The 16,306-nt window shown below is 40.5% G+C and overlaps 1 protein-coding gene across 1 annotated transcript; it reads left to right on the top strand.

Moving 5' to 3' along the window:
* Positions 1 to 15,367: 15,367 nt before the first annotated feature.
* LOC122012395 lies at positions 15,368 to 16,081 on the top strand. Its single transcript, XM_042568909.1, has 2 exons — positions 15,368 to 15,652; positions 15,779 to 16,081. The coding sequence occupies exons 1-2, from the start codon at positions 15,427 to 15,429 to the stop codon at positions 15,916 to 15,918; spliced, it is 366 nt and encodes a 121-aa protein (XP_042424843.1). The 5' UTR covers positions 15,368 to 15,426; the 3' UTR covers positions 15,919 to 16,081.
* The last annotated feature ends 225 nt before the right edge of the window (positions 16,082 to 16,306 follow it).

The following is a 16,306-nucleotide window of genomic DNA, read 5'->3' as shown; positions in this document are numbered from 1 at the left end:
AGTTAGGTTTATCCTTATATTTGATATGTGTATTTGAGTTGTGCGGATTTTCAGGATACACATATCACTTAGATTGATGGCTTCGGATCCGATGAAGGATGGAGTATTCGAGGGATCGTGGATAAGGAAGAAAGGACAAGCCGAGGGAAACACACTTCGAGGCATATGCGAAGGATGACATTGGGACAAACTACAGACTTGAATACATCCGAGGGACTAGAGTCAAAGGAAGGAGGCTTGAAGGCAAGAGATTAAGGTTGTGAAGAAGAATCAAGTGAGTTGTGAGGTCTGAGTGTGAGAAAAATGTACTCGGGAAGGAAAACCTTAAGTTTAGGATTTTACCAGTCGACTGTGTTAGGACCAAAAGTAGCTAGAGGGGGGGGGGGGGGGGGGGGGAATAGCTTCGCGTGTGCTCGTCGTGCTTCGTTGCTTGTTTCTTCGAAGTGATGCGCAGCGGAATACAAAGAAACAAACTACAACAATGCTAACAATAGGATTTTACTTGGTATCCACCTCACAAGAGGTGACTAGTCCAAGGATCCACGCACACGCATACACCTCCACTAATAAACACTCCTTTTCGGTAACTACCGAAGGCGGAGAAGCCCTACAAGACTCTCAATACAAGTAGAAGAAAGGGTAGTAAAGAATAAGCAAAAGCTTACAAGAGATGCAGTAAAAACCCTAGCTTCTTCTTCTTCTCGTTGCAACTCGCCTCTTGACTTGGATGAACCTCCAAGAACCTTCAAGAACTGGCGGTGAGGAGCTTAGAGAGTGCTGGGGAGGAGCTGTGATGAATCTGGAATGAATCGGTGAAGTTCTACTGAAGGAATCGCACGCCAACAGCTATAAACGACGCCAACGGTCGGATCCCGATCGATTCGAATGTTCCCAATCGATCGGGGAGGCTTTGGATCGATCCACGGATCGATCCAGAGCGCCTCTGTGCTCTGGAAACGCGCCTGGATCGATCCAGCGCTTATCGCGCGAAGCAGCCGCGTCCCAATCGATCCACTGATCGATTGGGACCTCTGGATCGATCCACGGATCGATCCAGAAGCTCTCTGTTCGCTGGGACAGGTCTGGATCGATCCACTGATCGATCCAGAGCCTGGTTTTTGTCCAAAACCAAGTCCTAAACCTCCCAAACCAACATCCGGTCAACCTTGACCTGTTGGTATGTCATGCCTAGCATCTAGTCACTCCCTTGACCTGCTAGGACTCCCTTACCAAGTGTCCGGTCAATCCCTTTGACCCACTTGGACTTTTCTCTGTGCCAAGTATCCGGTCAATCCCTTTGACCTACTTGGACTTTTCTTTCATGCCAAGTATCCAGTCAATCCTTTGACCTACTTGGACTTCCCAACACCAGATGTCCGATCATCCTTGATCCATCTGGATTTTCCCTTGCCTGGCTTCACTCACTAGGACTTTCACCTAGCTTCACTCACTAGGGTTTTCCATCTGCCTAGCTTCACTCACTAGGACTTTCACCTGGCTTCACTCACCAGGATTTCCATCTGCCTAGCTTCACTCACTAGGACTTTCACCTGGCTTCACTCACCAGGATTTCCATCTGCCTAGCTTCACTCACTAGGACTTCCTTCTGCCTGGCTTCACTCACCAGAACTTTCATTTTGCCTAACATCCCAGTTAGGACTTCCCAGTCAAGTATCCAGTCAACCTTGACCTACTTGACTCTTCTTCAATCAATATCTTATTGTCAAACATCTAAACCCAAACCAAGACTCAGCTTGGTTACCCAGGTCAACCTTGACCTGAGGGATATTGCACCAACAATCTCCCCCTTTTTGATGTTTGACAATACCACAATAACACTTACAATCCCATATGTAAGTTAGGCTAATCCCATAGCCTCCTTCTTCATGCCACTAGGTAATGAAAGCATAAATTAAGCTCTTCATTCTCCCCAAGAGGGCAAACTCCCTCTAGGTAATGAAAGCCTAACTTACTCCCTTTCATGAGTCCTTTCATTCTCCCCTATGACCTTCCCATAGGTAATGAAGGACTAAGCTTAACCATACATTCTCCCCTATTGGCACACATCAACCCATCGTTGGACACACATCAACCTATGCTCCACTTCGGGCACACTTCAACAAATCCATTTGTTGAAGACTCTCCCCGAAGAGTTGCTCATCGTTGTTCACAACATCACTGTTGTGATCAACACGATAATGAAGGTCCCATACCCTTCATTTATCCTTAACTTCTCCTCAATGTAGACAACTACCCAACCTTGAGCATTATCTACCACATGAGTGTCCACTTGAAATAATGAGGATATTCACTCCCCATTTCTCCCCATTTCAAGTTTAAATGCTCAACCTTGAGCAAGTTCACAACAGAAGGTTAACCACCTTCCAAGGTTCATGAAAAATAATTTTCATGTCTTTAAAGAGTCCCTCCCCCTAAAGACATGGTGGTAACTTCTGTCATTGCACCAACAATGACTTGGAATCCCTAAACCATTAGGAAACCCAAATTTAGAAATTTTGAGGTTCAAATATTCAAAATTTGAAACAACCTCAACCTAAACTTCTACTTAGTCTTCGTTAACCAATCCATCCTTGTTTTCAACATGAAAACACCCTTTGTATGTATACAAATGTATTTAAGGGGTTTGGAATGGTTACCTAGACTCAAAGAGGTTCAAAGATGCTGAAATCAGGCCTTCCCAGCCAAAATCAGCAACTTGGATCGATTGGAGTTGGGTTCCAATCGATTGAACCTTTCTGAATCGATCCACGGATCGATTCAGACTGATCGATCGGCTGATCGATCCAGCGAGCTTCTGCTCGCGGGAATTGCCGTTTGAATCGATCCATGGATCGATTCATGGAACTCCAATCGATCCATGGATCGATCGGAGCTCTGATAGTTGCTGAAATTCCATTTCAGTCAACTTCAGAAACCCCTAGAAAATTCTACAAAAATTCAAAAATTATGAAATTTTGTGTAGACATTATTTAGGGCATACTTAATCATGGAAAAATAGCTTTCTATGAAAATACATCATATTTTCAAAGATTGACACAAACTTGAAAACTTGCAAAAACTTTAGTGTTTTTCTTCAAGTTTGTGTCTAACTATTCAATGGTGATTACTATCAAAAGATAGCCTTCACCAAGGTTTTCCAAAAACATTTTAAAAACATTTTCAAAACCAATATCCCATCATGTTCCTTGGGCATAATGCACATGACTTGTACATTAGCTTTCCCAATGATGGGAAAACACATAACTATGTGTTTTGATGAATTTAAAACTCAAAGGAATGCACTAAATCAACATCTTGAGCTTTGTTCATCATCCTAACATCTCACTTGTATATAATATGCACTAAAACACATACAAGTCACCTTATAGTCTTTGTGAGATGTAGATTTTGGTTTTTGCCCTAATCTAGGGATCATGCATATCTATCTAGGCATTTTAGAGATATTAGACATCCACCCAGGATGTCACTTGTTAATAAGTGTCGTTAAATGCCATTCGTCCTTAATTACAAGGAATTAAACTAAATGCATGATTATGTTATGGCATACATCAAAAGAAAATAATTTTCAAAAGAAAATATCCTATTGCTACATGATGTATGAATGTCATGACATGATATTTTTTGGATTTTTCATAATAAAACATGAATGTAAAAATAGACATGATGTCATGGCATATGATGGGCAAACAATCATGGCAAGATTTAGCATAAATAAAATATACCTAGATTAACTATCTAAGTATCCTTAAAGTCTTAGCTAAACTTACTCCTTAAACCTAGATTGCCCTAAAGTGCTTCAAGAAAAATGCCAAAGCCTAAGTTTGCATTTCTTATTCCCTTGATTAATTTATGCCAATTAAAATTAAGCATATTCCTCAATTGTTGGCATATTCCATTTTTCTACAAGAGTAGCACTTTTAAATTAAGGCTCAGTTTGTCTTTAATTTCCTAAGAACATACCAAAATCCCAACTTGGTAGTTCTTGTGTTTTCTCAAATTTGTGCCACTTTAAAATAAAATCAATACTTCTCCAGTTTGGCACATTTACTCTTTCAAGGAGTAATAAATAATTCCATTTCATTTTCAAAGGTTAACAAAAACCTTGAAAATGCTCCTTGAGTGTCAATTTCCTCAAAGTTGGGTTAACTACCCTTCTAATCGGAGTTGACACTCTCTAACCCATCTATGGGGTAGAGAAGATGCTCCTAGGAACCCAACACCTATTGGTGCTCCTTGGATGCTCTAGGTACTCACTAGGGATAACTTCCCTAGATACCTTCCTAGTGACCTTGTTGGGCTTCTTAGAAGCCTTGGTCACATTTTCTAGGTCAACTCTAGGGATAACCTCCCTTGTGACCTTGTTTGTGACTTTCTTAGACTTCTTAGAAGTCTTAGTCACATTTATTGCAAAAATACTCTTAGGGATGACTTCCCTAGTATTTTTGGCTTGACCACTAGACCTAGGGTTTGTTCCATAACTATATGGAACTCTATGGTAAGAGGGCACATCCTTCTTAGCCTTTGGTTTGTATCCCAAACCTCTATGGCCATTGGATGGCTTTTGTACCCCTAAACCTAGGTTATGCTCATTTTGCCCTAATAGGATATTTTCCATCCTTTTTAGGGTCTTTTCCATTTTATCAAGTCTTGACCTCAAGACTTGATTTTCTCTCACTAAGTCCTTAGTATTTGACCCATGAGCATTTTTGTTTCTAGGCTTGTATCTAAAATCCTTAGAGTTTTCGCCTAGATTTTTACCTACAATCCTAGCCTTAGGTGTAGTAGTTTTAGCATGAAAAGCTATATGTTTTTCTTTAACACTATCATGCTTTCTATTTTCATGGTAAATAGCATTAAAATGATATAAATTTGAACTATCATGCTTTTTACCATAATGTAGAGGAGTAGGCTCAATAAATGTTACCTTCTTCTTTACCTTAGAGGCTCCCCCTTGACTAGAGCTTCCTCCATGAGCCTTGACCATCTTCTTCCCCTTGGGGCATTGACTTCGGTAATGCCCTTTTTGTTGACACAAGAAGCACACAATGTGCTCCTTGCTCTTCTTTGTCCCGGGGGTGGTCTCCTTGGGCTTCTCCTTGCCCTTTTGTGCCACTTGGCCCTTCTTCTTGGCCAATTTAGGGCATTTGCTCTTGTAGTGCCCACTTTCCCTACACTCAAAACATATTATATGATTTTTATTTTTAATTGAAACATTTATACCTTCTTGTATAGGGATGGCACTTGCTCCTCCATTTGATATTTCTTGAATTTCGGAGGTGGCACCATCTTCTTCTTCTTCACTTGACCCGGATGTAGAAGCTTCTCCTTCTTCTTGATCCGGCGTCACCAAGGATTGCTCCCCTCAATCCTAGAGGTGGAGGCTTCATCATCTTGAATATGAAACAAGGAGTATGCTCCTCCTTGTTCCCTTCGTTGCATTCCCTTGAGGATGAAGCTTCTTGGATCTTCTTCTTCGGAGGTTGAGCATCTCTCAACCTCGGAGTCCTCCTCTTGGTCTTGATCCAATGAGTCGCCCTCTTTGGATTCTCCTTGATTTGATACAGTGGAGGGGATCTCATGAATTCTTGCCAATTTGCTCCAAAGCTCCTTGGCATCTTCAAACTCTCCAATTTGTTCCAAGATGTTGCTTGGCAATAAATTGACCAAAAGCTTGGTCACTTTGTCATTGGCCTCACATCTTTGAATTTGGTCTTTGCTCCACTTGCTCCTTTTGAGTACTTTGCCCTTGGAATTTGTGGGAGCTTCAAAACCTTCCATGAGAGCAAACCATTGCTCTATCTCCATCATAAGAAAATTTTCGATTCTTGATTTCCAAGAATCGAAGCTTGTAGATGAATATGGTGGAGCCACCCTTGTGTCAAATCCAAGTCCATCTTGGAATTGCATCTTGAAGTTGAGCTTGATAAAATCTTGAACTTGAAGAATTTGCTCCAACTTCTTCACCCTCTAGCTTTTCTTGTTATGCTTGACCCTTCCGGCGATGATTCCGGTGAAGAGCGGCCTCGCTCTGATACCACTTGTTAGGACCAAAAGTAGCTAGAGGGGGGGGGGGTGAATAGCTTCGCGTGTGCTCGTCGTGCTTCGTTGCTTGTTTCTTCAAAGTGATGCGCAGCGGAATACAAAGAAACAAACTACAACAATGCTAACAATAGGATTTTACTTGGTATCCACCTCACAAGAGGTGACTAGTCCAAGGATCCACGCACACACACACACCTCCACTAATAAACACTCCTTTTCGGTAACTACCGAAGGCGGAGAAGCCCTACAAGACTCTCAATACAAGTAGAAGAAAGGGTAGTAAAGAATAAGCAAAAGCTTACAAGAGATGCAGTAAAAACCCTAGCTTCTTCTTCTTCTCGTTGCAACTCGCCTCTTGACTTGGATGAACCTCCAAGAACCTTCAAGAACTGGCGGTGAGGAGCTTAGAGAGTGCTGGGGAGGAGCTGTGATGAATCTAGAATGAATCGGTGAAGTTCTTGCGCAGCCATCGAACGCCTGCAGCTATAAACGACGCCAACGGTCGGATCCCGATCGATTCGAATGTTCCCAATCGATCGGGGAGGCTTTGGATCGATCCACGGATCGATCCAGCGCTTAACGCGCCTGGATCGATCCACGGATCGATCCAGCGCTTATCGCGCTAAAGCCCCCAATCGATCCATCGATCGATTGACCTTCGGATCGATCCACGGATCGATCCAAGAGCTCTCATCGATTGAGTTCAATCCGAATCGACGATCAGAGCTCGATCGATCCATCGATCGATCCAAAGACTTGGTTTTTGTCCAAAACCAAGTCCTAAACCTCCCAAACCAACATCCGGTCAACCTTGACCTGTTGGTATGTCATGCCTAGCATCTAGTCACTCCCTTGACCTGCTAGGACTCCTTCAAGTGTCCGGTCAATCCTTTGACCCACTTGGACTTTTCTCTGATGCCAAGTATCCGGTCAACTTTGACCTACTTGGACTTTTTTCATGCCAAGTATCCAATCATCCTTGACCTACTTGGACTTCCAAAGACCATGTGTCCGATCATCCTTGATCCATTTGGATTTTCCTTGCCCGGCTTCACTCACCAGGGCTTTCACCTAGCTTCACTCACTAGGGTTTTCCATCTGCCTAGCTTCACTCACTAGGACTTTCACCTGGCTTCACTCACCAGGATTTCCATCTGCCTAGCTTCACTCACTAGGACTTTCACCTGGCTTCACTCACCAGGATTTCCATCTGCCTAGCTTCACTCACTAGAACTTCCTTCTGCCTGGCTTCACTCACCAGGACTTTCATTTTGCCTAACATCCCAGTTAGGACTTCCCAGTCAAGTATCCAGTCAACCTTGACCTACTTGACTCTTCTTCAATCAATATCTTATTGTCAAACATCTAAACCCAAACCAAGACTCAGCTTGGTTACCCAGGTCAACCTTGACCTGAGGGATATTGCACCAACAGACTGGTGATGAGATCAGTCGATTGGAGTAGGGCACAGAATATTTTTATGCTTTATGGATGAAAGGATCAGTCGATTGGTGGTGGCATTAGTTGACTAATAAAGATCCATTGGAAGAATCATGAGTTCTATGAAGGACCGTTAGCTAGCACCAGTTGACTGGTGAAAGCATTAGTTGACTGGTAAAGGTAAAATTAGTTTACTAATTTTTCCAAACTTTATATAATGGAGCTTGGGGTGGCTGGCCTTGGTTGACAAAATTAGTGTTTGGTTAACCCTAATTAGTAGTCTTCAAAGTCTTCAAGTGCTCTTTGTAATGCAAGAGGTCTTGGTTGGTGTTGTGGTGAGGCTTCTCCACCCACAAGGATACTTGAGGTAGTCGGAGTTTGCCGGGGGCTAATCCATCGATGGATATGGATCGTCCACCTTATGGACAATAATAGAGTAGGAGCAAGTTATCTCCAAACCATGTAAATCAACGTGTATTAGCTTGCTTTCTTGTTCTTTTCTTTTAGTTTAGCTTTTGTATTTGTATTATTTGTATTTCGCTATGCTAACTAATACGTGGGAAGAGATAGATTGGGTTTAACGTCTATTCAACCCTCCTTTCTAGCCAAGCCAAAGATCCTCAACAAATGATATCAGAGTAAGGTTGCTCTCCGTTGGACTAACCGCCGAGGAAGCTAAGGATGGACAACTTGATTGCTTCGCTGAAATATGAATGGGGAAGCCTATGGAATATCACCTTTTGGATGGTGAAAATGAAGGCCTTCTTCAAGATGGATTGGGATACCATAATGATGGTTGAGGAGCCATTTGAAGTTCTATGAAACAAGAAAGGGAAGAGACTCCGACCGTGTTATTGGATGGAGGAGCAAACCTCACACTCAAATGCAAATTCAAAGGTAATATCAGTTAAAATCTTTCCTAATGATGTGATGAAATGTGTAGGTGAGTACGAAAATGCTCATGAGTTGTGGAGCAAGATAAAGATGGTTTAGGCGAAGAACCTAAGCCTACACAAGAAGAAAAATCCAAAGAAAGGGAGGAAGTGGCTCAAGTGGAGGAGGAACAACTAGAAGGTGACGTGTGTTCAACTTTCGAGGAGAAGGAATATGAGGAAGTGTCATCCACATCTTCAAGGGTTGAAGAAGAATCCAAGACGGACAAAGAAGAGGTCTTGAAAGTAGTCAACCTAGATAGCACCTCAACCGAATTGAAGTTAAAGGATCATATTGTTTGCTTTGGTTGCAATGAGAATGGACACTATAAGATTAGGTGTCCAATAGGTAAGAAGGTAATTCCTAAACCCAATCAAGTTATTTTAAATACTAACATGGGTTGTAGGAATGAAGAAACCCTAAGGAGGAGAACACATTGTATGCTTCACGTGTGGGGAGAAGGGCTACTACCACACCAAATGCCCTAAGAAGATGGAGATCAAGAAACTAGCGCATTTGAAGAAATGGGAGAAGAAGAGAAGCTCAAGTCAAGGAGGAGCTTCATAAGGGAGGTATGCCCTAATTTGAAATGTAATTCAAATTATTATTTTCTCATGCATGCTAGGAGAAATGATTTTGTTAATCATAGTATGCCCATGCATAATTTTAGCTTTAAGTATTATGATAGAAGTAGGGTAAATTTTAGAATTAACCCTAAGGTGCCTATTCATGATAAACCTAGACTTGTTAGATTCTCATTACCTACGGAGAAGAATGTAATAGAGAACCTAGGCAAAAATTCTAAAAAGGTGAGATATATGCCTAGAAAAATAGGTAGGCCAAGGAATGTCCAAGGTGGACAAGTCAATTCTAGAGTTAGGAATCTAGAAAAGGAGAATCAAGCTTTGAAGGTAAAGCTTGATAATTTAAAGAAAATCCTAGAGAGATTCAATGCCGAATTTAAAGGGTTATGTATGGTATTGGGTAGCTAAAGACCTAACAATGATAGATTAAGTTTGGGATACCAATCTAGTAGTTTCTCCAAGGCCTAGGAGAGATCATATGCTAGGGTGACAAATGATAATAGAAAGGGAGAGTCATCCAAGGTCAATGAGAAGAAATATACAAGGGTTGCATATACTTATGACGAGAATGATGTGTCTAAGGTTGAGAAGATAAGGAAATCTTCTAAATGGCATCATTGTGGTTTAGCCACAATAGATGAGTTACTTAGGGAGGTGATTAAAGTTAAGAGCTATAGGAGAAGCTAAAAGAGACAAAAGTGGACCCATGATCAATGGATCTCAAGTAGACCTTACTTGGGATTCTAGATGGGTCATGAAATGTGTCAAAATGGTTTGGAGATGAGCTTGAGCCTCAAATCAAGGGAATTAACACAATTGAGTTAAATTCATGCATGAAAATATGACATTGGGGTCCTATGGCATGAAAATTAATTTTTGATGTATAGATGTCATATAAACTAATGCTAATGATGCATTGTGGTTTAGTATGGGAAGATACATCAAGAGAAAGCCAAAACTAGGACTTTAGATCAAGGTTCAATTGAATCCTTTAGATAGTTTTGATTTTTATGTCAATCTTGGAATCCAAGATATGTACATTTTTAAATGTATTTTTCTCAAGTAGACACAGGTAAAATAGACCTCTCCACAAAGTTTGGAGATTTTTTGGATGTCTGGGGATTTTTTAGTGTATTTCTGAAGTTGGGTTAGAAATATTATTTAGGCTGAAAACAGGATGCTAGTTGACTGATGCAAATATCAGTTGACTGGTAATAGTATTTATCGAATACAGAATACTTATGCGAGTTGAATTCGATAAGGGTAGTTGACTGGTAACTATGGCAATCGACTGATACAAGTCTGAAACTAATTTTTAACATTAGGTTTGACCATGACAACTCATATAGGTGTATGAGATCTTTGGGGGATAAATACATGAGTTTAGGGTCATTTTGGACGATCAAGTTTCAACAATTAGGATATTGTTGGAAGCTTTTTGATATTAGGCAAAGGGGGAAGAAGTAAGGTTTACGTGGAAAACCTTAAATACCTTTGTGATGAAATTCCTAACTCAATGGGGATCTTAGGTGTAGGGGGAGCTTTGTGATAGGTTCCAATGCATGTTATATATTTCTTTGGCAGTGTAAGTCCAAGTGTGTAGCCTTGGTAACATAAGTCCAAGTGTGACTTGGTATGATTGATTGCTATTATGTTTTTCCTAACTTAAATGTATTGTCAAATATAAAAAAGGGAGAGATTGTTGAAAGCAATCTTGAGGGTCCAGTGTGAGCATGAGTTTTGATGTTTGAGAAAAGGGTTTAAGTTAGGTTTGCCCGTGTATTTGATATGTGTATTTGAGTTGTGCAGGTTTGCAGGATACACATATGACTTAGCTTGATGGTTCGGGTTAGGTGAAGGATGGAGCATCTGAGGGACCATGGACAAGGCAGCAAGGACAAGCCAAGGCACATGCACTTTGAGGCATACACCAAGGCTAGCATTGGGACAAGCCATAGGCTTGAATGGATCCAAGGGATGAGAGGCAAAGGAAGGAGACTTGAAGGCAAGAGGTCAAGGCCGTGAAGAAGAGTCAAGTGAGTTGTGAGGGTCCGAGTGCGAGAGAAATGTACTCGGGAAGAGAAATCCTAGGTTTAGGATTTTACCAATCGACTGGTGATGGGATCAGTTAACTGGGGCAAGGCATAGAAACACCCAATGGCTAAAAAGATCAGCCGATTAGTGGTGACATCAGTCGACTAGTAAAGAGCCGTTGGCAAAATTGCGGGTTCTATAGAGGACCGTTGGCCAGCACCAGTCGACTGGTAAAAGCATCAGGAGACTGATAATGGTAAAATCAGCTTACTGATTTCCCCAAGCTCTACATAACGGAGCTTGGGGGTAGCTAGCCTTGGTTGACGAAATTAGTGGGGGTTAACCCTAATTAGTAGTCACCAAAGTCTTTAAGTGCTATTTGTAATCCAAGAGCTCTTGGTTGGTGTTGTGATGAGGTTTCTCCATCTACAAGGAGACTTGAGGTAGTCAGAGTTTGCCGAAGGCTAATCCACTAACGGATAGGGATCGCCCTCCTTACGAACATCCGTAGAGTAGGAGCAAGTTATCTCCAAATCATCTAACACTACAACAAAAATCCTCATAGACATCGGTGGAACAACAACGGTTTTAAGCAAAAATCGATGTCTTTAAGTATTTTACACCGATTTTTCCAAAAACCGATGTCTATGAGCGCAGATTTTCGCTCATAGACATCGGTTTTTTAAGCCGATGTCTATGAGCATCTTTTTTCGTTAATAGACATCGATTTTAACAACGATTTTTAAAACCCGGTGTCTATGATAAAATAAAATAATTTATTTTCCCCCAATACTCCAAACCTAAACCTATATCCCGTTGTATACCGTCGCGACGCCACCACTTTCCTCCTCGCCGCAGGCCGTCCAACCATATCTCTCTCAGCTTCATCTTCCTCTTCCCCTTCTTAGATCGACGCCTCTTCCTCTCCCGATCAGGATTGACTCACGACACATCTCCTCCACCTCCTCCCTTTGGGTAAGAAGAGGAACCCTTATTCGTATTTTGAGAAAGGAGAGGTGACGAGTTGGTCTTGTTTTCTAGGGTTTCAGAGTAGTAGCGGCGGAGGGAGGTAAGATGAAGACGACTAGGGGGAAAGGTGATACTAAGTTCCACTGATCTGATGAAGACGATCAAATCATGCCTTTTATTTCTAAATTCTAAGTTTGCAGTAACCTCACCGCTGCCCTCTTTCCTCTCTCTCCCTCTCCATCAAATTTCAAGTTTTCGATCTTCATTTTTTTGAGGATCTCGACATCTCATCATGGAGGAGACCAGAAAAGCGGAGCCCAACGCTGGCAGCGGCGGCGGCGGCGGTGAAGGCAGCAGCCGACGAGGAAGAAGGAGAGCAGATTGTGTTGTTCGTTGCTGTCAGTGAATAGGGTTTGATTTCTTTATTTGCTCTCTCACCCGCTCATTGTGTGAGTGGGGGGAGGAGGAGGAGGCGACGGATCCGCTGGCGTCGGAGGCCGAGCGCGTGCTCTCGATCGAGGAGGCCGTCAAGGCACTACTGCAGGGCCTCGGAGAGGATCACGAGCGAGAAGGCCTCCGGAGGACGCCACATCGCGTGGCCGAGGCCTTCCGCGGAGGAACCAGAGGTTTGCGATCGTTTTATTGTAAATCTGCTGCTACTCCGTCGGCCCCCCTCTTTTTTTTCCATCCTTTTACATTTCACACGATCTGTCGGTCATCTTCCGTTTCTTTAGTTTAGAAAACATAACCACTTGCTTTAGATATCTTCCATCGCTTTCCCAATATCCTTTGTTTGGTGAGTAGATTGCTGTGTAGTTGTTAGCAACCAAAATGCTTTCTTTACAAGGATAAGTAGTTAGTAGTATGCTATGTTGACATCATAAAGACAAAGCTGAGTAGTTTTTCTATTCCGCTTTAGATAAGGAATGTTCTGCTTCTCTCTGCTTGGTAAAGAAATCTTTAGAACTTGTGTTATTTGGATTCACTATCCGAATCAAAAACTTCAATTCATACCCGAGAATAAAATCCATTTTATCAGCATTCTTATCCTACAATTTGCTCTGTTACTTGTGTTACAAATTACTGAATTACTAATGCACAAAAAGATATGTAAGGAACTGGTGGCTTGTATTGGTGTATGGCATAGTTCAATCAATTTCTTCATTTGAGCCAATCTTTTCTGTAATAGGGTACAAACAAAAGGCGAAAGACATTGTGTAGGGTGCCTTGTTTCCAGAAGCTGGACTGAATCCGGGAGTCGGCCATGCAGGAGGGGTTGGTGGGCTAGTGGTTGTTCACGACATCAACCTGTTTTCCTATTGTGAGTCTTGCTTGCTTCCATTTAGCATCAAGTGCCATGTTGGCTATGTGCCATCCGGAGGGCGTGTCGTCGGCCTGAGTAAGCTGTCGCGAGTAGCAGATGTATTTGCAAGGAGGTTTCAGGATCCTAAAAGACTAGCAAGTGAAGTTTGTGCAGCATTGCATAACAGCATTAACCCGGCCGGTGTTGCTGTCTCTCTTCAATGTTGGCACATGAAATTTAGCCATTTGTGTGACACCAATTTTACTCATTCGACTATATCAGATATGCAAAGTTGGGGAACCGTTTTAGCATCTTCCAGGTCTGGAGTTTTTAAGGAAGGGAAGAACTCTTTGTGGAATGATTTCACTTCTCTTCTGATACTAAGTGGTGCAATCGTCGAAGGAGGAGATACAAACCATTCTCAATGGCAGAAAATGAAGTTTGTTGTTCTTTAGAATCATCTCCGCTTCTATTGGAAGACAGAAAATTAGCGAGCTGAATCAACGGCAGGTGATGCGCAAGGAGGAAAGGCTGTTGATATATACGGAAATGGCTATTGATAATACCTCTGCAACAATACAAGTTACTAGACCAAGCCAATCGTCCTTTAGCTCCAGCAGTGAAAATATGACACCTTTGCATGTCTCTGCTGCCAACGTAAATGGGGATGGTTATGACAGTGATGGATCCTATTTTGCTCCTCCGTGAGTTGATACTTCCCCTTATTTTTTCATACAACACGAGAATCAGAACAAAAACTTAATTCTCTTAATTTTTATATAGTTTTTTCTTAATAATTTCAAATCGGACTCCTTGTGTCATCATACCAGCAGCAAAGAAAACTTAACTTAACAACCTTCACGATTCGCTTATTGTTTGAAGTTCTGAATGCTTGTTTACAAATTATGGGTGGGAGTATACCAATCTATAAGTTTCCTCACCACATTGATACAAAGATTTTTTTTTTCTCCATCTTCTATGAAGAATAATTTGTCTAAGATGAAACAAGTGGTCTAATTAATTTTTTTAGCTCTTTTCTCATCTAGATTGACTATTTTTGTTGGTCGTCGTATTCTATTGTTGTTATGTGTTTGGTGCTTTATGATTTGTTTGTTTATGATTGTGAACTTGTTTTAATTCATTAAGGGTACAATTGCTATATATACGTATTGATATTAGTAATTCTTAATTTAATATTCTCCTTTATTGTAATATTATTTTAATGGTGATTGTCTGAGCCTTTTAGTACCTTATGTTTCGGCATATTGTTTCTATGAGACATACTGTTAGTACCAAATAAATATTTATGTTATGCTTGTTTATACAAGACGTGCATGCGAATTCAGCTTTCTTTATGCTTTAAGCTTGATATCCTATCAGAAAAAGTCTTTCTATTATGATGTTACTTATAAGCAATTCATGTTTACAAAGGTTGCATGATGAAGATTACTTAAATGATTATTTGTATTATATGCAGTACTGGATAAACTTGAATTGGTTTGGACCTTTTGATGTGATTAACAATTCAATTTTAATTATTGTTCCTATTTTCCTGTGTTTGTAAGAATTCTATTGTAATGCTTATTCCTATTTTTCTGCATTTGGATCCTCTGTATGAGTATGTTTTCCTTCGTAAATCAGTAGTCTTAACTCTTATCAGTTCACTTTTATTAATCTCTTGTTAATTCTTTGGTACTCTTTTATATTATCCCATTTTCTGCTTTTGGTTTGTAGAAGAATAGGACACATTGCTAGCAGATTGTTCTAATACAAGTTGAGTTTCTGAGGTTATCTGTTTAAATAAAAAAATTTTCTTCCTATTTCATTTTGTTCTTTCAAAAATTTATTATGTCAATATAAATATAATCTTTTTGAGTTTATGAGTTTATCTAATTAAATAAAAATCTTCTCTTCCTATTTGCTAATTCTCTTGCTTGCTAGTGATTATGCTTATCTACTATTTGCTTTACTCTCACATGTGAGAGACAGTTCTTTTCTTACATGTTTGTTTATATAAGATATTTAAGTTTATTTATTTATAACAAGTACTCTCTTTTTTCCTGTGTTTAGGAAAGTGAAAGTGAGGATGATGGTCTTGACATGGGTGATGATGATGATGTTGAGGAACCTGAAAATGAACCTGAGGCTGTTAGGAAAGAACCAACCATTGAGAAACCTACTCCTGTTTCAGCACCACCCAAAGATGCTGAAAGGCAACTGTCAAAGAAGGAGCTTAAGAAAAAGGAAATGGCAGAGTTGGATGCACTTCTACATGAAATGGGCATTGCAAATAAAGATAATAATATTGTACAAAATGAGACAGCTGGTAATGTCTTCTTTAACATAATTAGTTTATTTTTGATAGATAGTAAATTTTAATTCACTTGAGTTGCTTCATACATATGAAGTGATTGTTTAATGTGTGTTGAATTTGTTTATCCTTGTTATGCAGACAAGAAGCAACTGGAGCAAAGTAGTGAAGGGGAGAAGAAAGAAAGTGTTGGTGCTCCTTCAGATAATAGAATCTTAAAGAAGAAGAAATCCAAGAAAGAAAAATCATCAAAGGAACAGGAAGAGCATGATCAGAAATAGGAGAAAGGAGACATTGAAGCTGAAGTGGCAGATGCATCTGCAGTTGACGTAAAGGAAAGGATAAAAAAGGTGGCCTCCATGAGGAAGAAGAAATCAAGCAAAGAGATGGATGCCGAACAGTTGAATAAAAGGGCTTCTTACTTAAGCAGTAGGTTAATTGGTACCTCAACTGGCCAATTATAAGAAGAATATTTGTGTAATTTATGGATACGGATTTAATGTGTACAATACCTATTATCTTTTTATGTTGTAAGAATAATATTTGTGCTGGTTACATGGATATTGACTTGTTTGTATAATATCGATTTTTCACTATTTCGGAAATTGAATCCGTGTCATTAAACAATACTGATATTACATCGATTTTCCATCCCTGCTAAAACCGGTG

This window comes from Zingiber officinale, chromosome 8A (assembly GCF_018446385.1).
Source record: "Zingiber officinale cultivar Zhangliang chromosome 8A, Zo_v1.1, whole genome shotgun sequence".
NCBI lineage: Eukaryota > Viridiplantae > Streptophyta > Magnoliopsida > Zingiberales > Zingiberaceae > Zingiber > Zingiber officinale.
The sequence above is the reverse complement of the archived record's forward strand: the minus strand, read 5'-3'. Positions and strand labels throughout refer to the sequence as shown.

What these genes read in the sequence shown, in the direction of transcription:
- LOC122012395 (XM_042568909.1), top strand. Translation starts at nt 15,427, where the DNA reads ATGGGTGATGATGATGATGTTGAGGAACCTGAAAATGAACCTGAGGCT. An exon ending in TGTACAAAATGAGACAGCTG is followed by an intron (nt 15,653 to 15,778) that starts GTAATGTCTTCT and finishes CTTGTTATGCAG; the next exon opens with ACAAGAAGCAACTGGAGCAA.